At 34.9% G+C, this 6,128-nt stretch overlaps 1 protein-coding gene across 1 annotated transcript; it reads left to right on the forward strand.

Moving 5' to 3' along the window:
* LOC101297529 (probable peroxygenase 4-like) lies at positions 1-2,425 on the forward strand. Its single transcript, XM_004297397.1, has 7 exons — positions 1-246; positions 337-444; positions 540-625; positions 1,182-1,276; positions 1,666-1,791; positions 1,872-2,024; positions 2,232-2,425. Exons 1-7 carry the CDS (start codon positions 207-209, stop codon positions 2,239-2,241), a joined length of 618 nt encoding a protein of 205 aa, XP_004297445.1. The 5' UTR covers positions 1-206; the 3' UTR covers positions 2,242-2,425.
* The last annotated feature ends 3,703 nt before the right edge of the window (positions 2,426-6,128 follow it).

The following is a 6,128-nucleotide window of genomic DNA, read 5'->3' on the forward strand; positions in this document are numbered from 1 at the left end:
ATAATCATTTAAGTTTTACCACATATCTGTCTCCTATTATTATTATTCTTTAAATTACAAGCTAATTTCCAGCCCCTTATAAATACGTAAAATCTGTCGTTGGAGGAAACAAAGTTCTTGTAACTTCTCTTTCGTTCCTCTTGTTCCTCTCAACTCAGAAAAACAAGCACCTTTCTTTGATCGGCACACAACCCTTCTGTTCAGTCATGGCTTCCTCTCCTGTATCAGATACCAACAATAAGCAAGGTTGTTACTTAGCTTAAATCCCTCTAATTTTCTTTTTCGGGTTTTGATCCATCTGTTCTGAACTGGCTGTAAACTTATGACTGTGTGCAGAAGTTGGTGGGAGATTTGTTCCGAAAGAACACGACTCTTTGCAGAGACATGTAGCATTTTTCGACAGGAATCACGATGGCATTGTTTATCCTTGGGAGACCTTTCAAGGTTTTGGCTTTGTTTCCTAGTTTGTGATCTGTTTGTTTCTGATGTGATCAGTGATTCAATGACCTTAAAGAAGATTCGTGTTGATCTGTTTTCAGGTTTTCGTGCAATTGGGTGTGGCATCCTCTTGTCCTCTTTCAGTGCTATCTTCATCAACTTCGGTCTCAGTCGACAGACGCGCCCGGTAACTCTCCCACTCCAAGTTTTACTTCTTTACTGTTCAATGTGAATTGCTCATGATTTACTCCCCTATTAGTTATTCCGGAAAACCAATTTGTCACAGCTCATCACGCTTGATTGAAATTCATTTTCAGTCCCTTTCTCAGTTTCTTTCTCTTTTGGTAGTAAATTGATGTTTGAGTAGAATAACATAAGCTACTAGTTGATTCCCAGAATAAATATTTAAAACTAACTAGTCCTAAAAATAGAATTTATCTAAATCTAATGGATTTTACTGTAGAAATTGATTGATGCCAACACCACATCCACATATTGTAGATGCCTTTGGCAAATATCTAGCAGCATCAAGAATGAGTCATGCTGATGTAACGCTGATCCCGATTTGCACTATCAAGTACCAAAATTTGCTTTACATTACTTTCTTGTAATCAATCAGCTAAGCTACCAAAACCATTCAATAGCTTATTTGATCGAAGATTATTGTTATACAGAATAAGACTAGAGTCGATCACATCGCGTCAGCTACTGATGAGTATGTTCTTTTGTTGTCTGTGGTTCAGGGGAAGTCGTTTTCTCTGCTGTTTCCGATTGAAGTTAGAAACATTCACAAAGCCAAACATGGCAGTGACTCAGGTGTCTACGACAGTGAAGGAAGGTATATTAAAATCTTGTTGAAGATATATTAAATAGTATGGACTCTATAACATAACATGTATATGTAACTTAGTACTTTATTCTATAGTTCACATTGCTTGCAGAGGAATATGACAACTAAAACCTTTTTTTAAGAATGTATCCTTAATCCTTCACAGATTTGTTTATAACTAGTTTTGTAAATGCGTTCTATTAGCCACATGCCTTGTATTCCGGTGTGGTTTATAGCTAATTGTTCAGATGATTATATAAGGTCTCTGTTAAATTGTCCTCTTGTTTCTCCCTCTATATTCTATGTTTTGAGTTTGACTATACCAGGTAGCACCAGTGTTTCAATTTATTATTTATCTATATGTTAATCTGCTTTGTTATCTAATAATAACTTTGTAGGTTCGTTCCCTCAAAATTTGAAGAGATTTTCATCAAGCATGCACACACTAATGGCAATGCTTTGACATCAGAAGAACTAGATGGTTTGCTCAAAGCCAACAGGGAACCAAATGATCGCAGAGGATGGTATGCTTACGTTTCTCATTTGACCCAACTCGCTTGTGTGTAAACAGAATATAACAAACTGATGGAACTTTTGATTTCAGGTTGGCGGCCTGGACTGAATGGAAGATCCTGTATTTGCTTTGCAAGGACAAGAATGGTTTACTGCACAAAGACACCATTAGAGCTGTCTACGATGGGAGCTTGTTCGAGCGTATGGAGAAGGAAAGATCAGAAGCAGCAGCCAAGAAGAAAGAGTAATCTCATTAATTATGAACTATATTCAACCATAATATTTAGAATTATAAGTTTGTACCTTGTGCTAAAGGTTTCGGTTACTACGCCTATATGGCTTTTCAAACATATATATGTGTAGTTCATCATAATTCTGGATTAGCCTTTCAGCTACAAGTACATTGAAATTAAACCCAAATAAGTTACATTTGGATTCTTTGTTTATGCAGTATTGCCTGAAAAAAGAAAAATGGCATACCGCTGCGATCAGATATTTGGCTCTGCTGAGTGGATGACTGTGTTGGTGTTGTGTGTGTGTGTAGACGAATATGTAAGCCCGTATATTATGGTTTGTACTCTTGTTATATGATGTAAAGTAGTTCTGTAATCTTGCTATATGATGTAAATTGGTTCTTCTACGTTCTTTGGTTGCCTGAGAATAAAGGTGTATAGGCCCTGTATATTATGGGCTCAGATCCTTGTGAGTTTAGATTCCAAGTTTGAAGTGTTCACTGATATTCCAAGTTTGACACTGCAAGTGACCTCACAAGTGACTGCAAATGTCAATTCCTTAGTAGGATGCTCTAAATTTGGAAGTCCCAACATTTTTATAAGATGTTATTTGATGGTAACAATTTTGATGAGGGATTGAGGGTGATGAAGTGAGCCAGATGCAACAATTTCTGTACCATCTTCCATTACAATTTTGCTGAAAGTCACCATATAATTAGGCTGCTAGGCATCTTTGGTATAATCAGAGCAGCCCTAAACTTCCATTAATCAATCCCAGTTTCATTGCCTTTACATGTATCACTCCCTGCCTCTTTTTCGCCTAATGATATCACCAACATTTCCATTCCTGCCTTGTAGAACCAGAGAGGCATTTGCATGCATGTTCAACCAGAACAGCCTAATTCCCAGTCCAACATGCTCGTAGTTGTTGTCCTAGTTAACCTATCTGAACTGTTCACGTTCCTAGCTACTGTTGCCTAGTTTTACTGTTTTACTGTTCAATGTGAACAAAAAGATCACGATTTATATCCTCTTATATGTCCATTCCGGTGAAAAATGGATACGTGACCTCCACGATGTTCGTTATTCCAGAAAACCAATTTGTGGCATCTCACCATTTTTTTGTTTCTTTCTCTTCAGTAGATAATCTATCTTTGAGTAGAATAGTATGAGCAACTAGTTGATTCCCAGAATTAATATCTAAAGCTTAGTCCTAAAAGTAGAATTTATCTGAATCTAAAGGATTTTACTGTATAAATTGATTGATTCTGTAAGACACATGCCAACGCTCACATTCACATATTGTAGATGCCTTCGGCAAATATCTAGCAGCATCAAGAATGAGTCTTGCTGATGTAATGCTGATATGATACAAAGTTGCTTTACTCACTGGTAATGCTGATATGTAGCACTACCAAGTACCAAAATTTGCTTTACATTATGTTTTATGAATTGCTTTACATTCAATAGCTTATTTGATATACATTTTTATACAGAAGAAGACTAGAGTCGATCACATCGACTGATGAGTCTGTTCTTTTGTTGAATGTGGTTCAGGGGAAGTCGTTTCTCTGCTGTTTCCGATTGAAGTTAGAAACATTCACAAAGCCAAACATGGCAGTGACTCAGGTGTCTACGACAGTGAAGGAAGGTATACAATAATCTTGCTATATATATTAATAGTCTGGACTCTATATACCATAACATGTATACATAACTTAGTACATTATTCTGTAGTTCACATTGCTTGGAGATGAATATGACAACTAAAACCTTTTTAAGAATGTATCTTTCGCAGATTTGTTTATTACTAGTTTTGTAAATGTGCTCTATTTGCCACATGCCTTGTATTCCGGTGTTGTTGTATAGCTGATTGTTCAGATGATTATACAATGTCTTTGTTAGAGTGTCCTCTTTCTCCCTCTATATTCTATGTTTTGACTATACAGATAGCACGTGTGTTTCAATTTATCTATTTGTTAATCTGCTTTGATTTTCTAATAATAACTTTGTAGAGATTCGTTCCCTCAAAACTTGAAGAGATTTTCATCAAGCATGCACACAGTAATGCCAATGCTTTGACATCCGAAGAACTAGATGGTTTGCTCAAAGCCGATAGGGAACCAAATGATCGCAGAGGATGGTATGCTTACCTTTCTCATTTGACCCAACTCGCTTGTGTCCTTTAAACAGAAAATATAACAAACTGATGGAACTATTGATACTGATAATAGGGTGAAGACCCTATTATGTTCATCTTGTGTTCTTAAGTTTCTAACCCTTATATGACTTCTAGTTTCTAACCCTTATTATTTACTGGTGTTTTTATGGTCTGAGAAAAAGAAAGAAGCATTTCCAAATTCTAAGTACCTTCTGATACTAATACATTGACATCTAGTCTTGTTCGATGTCTAAAACAATATTTACATCAGGGTTTGCAGATGGATCAACTCCTGTCAGTTTTGTGGCTTCTGCCAGATCGAGTACTGGTATGCTTTATACTAATTGAGTAATTGTTGCTATACTATCAAGATTGGTACTGAATAAGTCACTGTCGAAATGAAAAATAGCAACATATATTGGACTTCAACATCAAGTGGCAATTTGTTTTTCCTAGAACTAACCTGTAGCTTGGCTGTGAAAGTCAGAAAGAGACGGGTTAGCTGGTTAATTGTAAAGAGGTGTTGGTATGCAAATTGTTACTGAGAAGTGAGGAACTACAAAATATGTTGCAATGCAGAATGCTAATAGAGTTTGTTGCATTCCACTTTGCTATGTTCTACGCTATAGCTTATTGCCTTGTTGGTGGAAAATCTTCTTAGACCCCAACTTCTGCCTTTAATACTTTTTTTGGTAAGAGAAAGAACCATGCAACTTACAAGCTAAATCCGAAAACTTAAACTTATGGATCAAGTTCGCCGTAATCACACTAAAGCATCCGTTACAAAATTTGCTTCATGGTATAACTAATCGTTTATAATTAACTTGTTGATGGTATACACATTGATCTAAGAACAAATACACTCATTGTAGTTTCAAGGAAGGAAAAAGAATGACTTCACACGAATGATCGATCACATACAAAGCCAAATGGACATCATCTACGTACTGAGGGATCAGACCTGAGCATTGAAAGTATCTTGTGAATTTCAATTGAAAAGCAAATTAAAAACCACAGAATCTGTGATGATATCACAAATATAGGGCTTTCCAGCAAGCACTTCATATAGGCCTAAAGTGCTCCCACTAGCAAAAGTTGGAGCCCTCCTTGTAAAGTGACAAACCACGTAATTTCATTGTTTCCTTTGTAGAACCTTCAACAGGTTCAGAAATTATACTAATTGAGTAATTGTTGCTATACTTTTGTAATGGAAATGGAAATTATGTAAATTATCCAAAAGAACATTTTTACATAATATATAAACAACGAATACTAATTGGGGCTTAAAGTTGTTAGAAATTATTAGGCAGTACTCCCTAAGGCACGATTCCAATCCAAAGTATGCTCCTATCCACCGATTAAATACATAACTATTGGGAACGAAAAAATCCTTTATTTTGTAAGCCCTCTTTTTTTAAGAAATAGAAAGAAGAATAGAAACGAAAAAAAGAAAAAAAAGAAAAGAGAAAGAAACCCAATTCCAATAAAAAAAATATATATCTTTTTATCCTTTTCCATATTCATATATATAGAATATGTATCATAATTCATGAATTAATATGGAACTCTTTTTCGTTAGAAAAAACGATGGGTTAGTTATATTTCTACAAGAAGTATTTTATTGAAGAATTAAATTATTACTCAACAAAGAATAATTGAAATTATTAAAGATAAAGAATAATTAAATTATTAAAGTATTTTATTACTTTTATTGAGATCAATTCAAAAGTACTTTGTTTTCCCTTTTTTGTTTTCCATATTTTTATTTGGGCCAATGATAAAAAGATACTTTTAGAAGTAACAAATGATAAAACTATTAATAAATGTTCACTGATGATAAAATAGTACACTTATTTAAATTCCTTAAACCGTTACCCATGAAAATAAAAAAAATTACGATCTATGCCACTGCAAAAACAGTCGAATCCCTATCCCTCTCTCTCTCTCTCTCTCT

The sequence above is a fragment of the Fragaria vesca genome, linkage group LG4 (genome assembly GCF_000184155.1).
Source record: "Fragaria vesca subsp. vesca linkage group LG4, FraVesHawaii_1.0, whole genome shotgun sequence".
NCBI classification, from domain to species: domain Eukaryota; kingdom Viridiplantae; phylum Streptophyta; class Magnoliopsida; order Rosales; family Rosaceae; genus Fragaria; species Fragaria vesca.

Bases quoted from the DNA above. Each gene is read 5' to 3' on its own strand.
- LOC101297529 (XM_004297397.1), top strand. From the start codon at position 207: ATGGCTTCCTCTCCTGTATCAGATACCAACAATAAGCAAG. The intron at 1,277-1,665 runs GTATATTAAAAT...ATAACTTTGTAG, and splicing joins GTCTACGACAGTGAAGGAAG to GTTCGTTCCCTCAAAATTTG. The intron at 1,792-1,871 runs GTATGCTTACGT...TTTTGATTTCAG, and splicing joins CCAAATGATCGCAGAGGATG to GTTGGCGGCCTGGACTGAAT.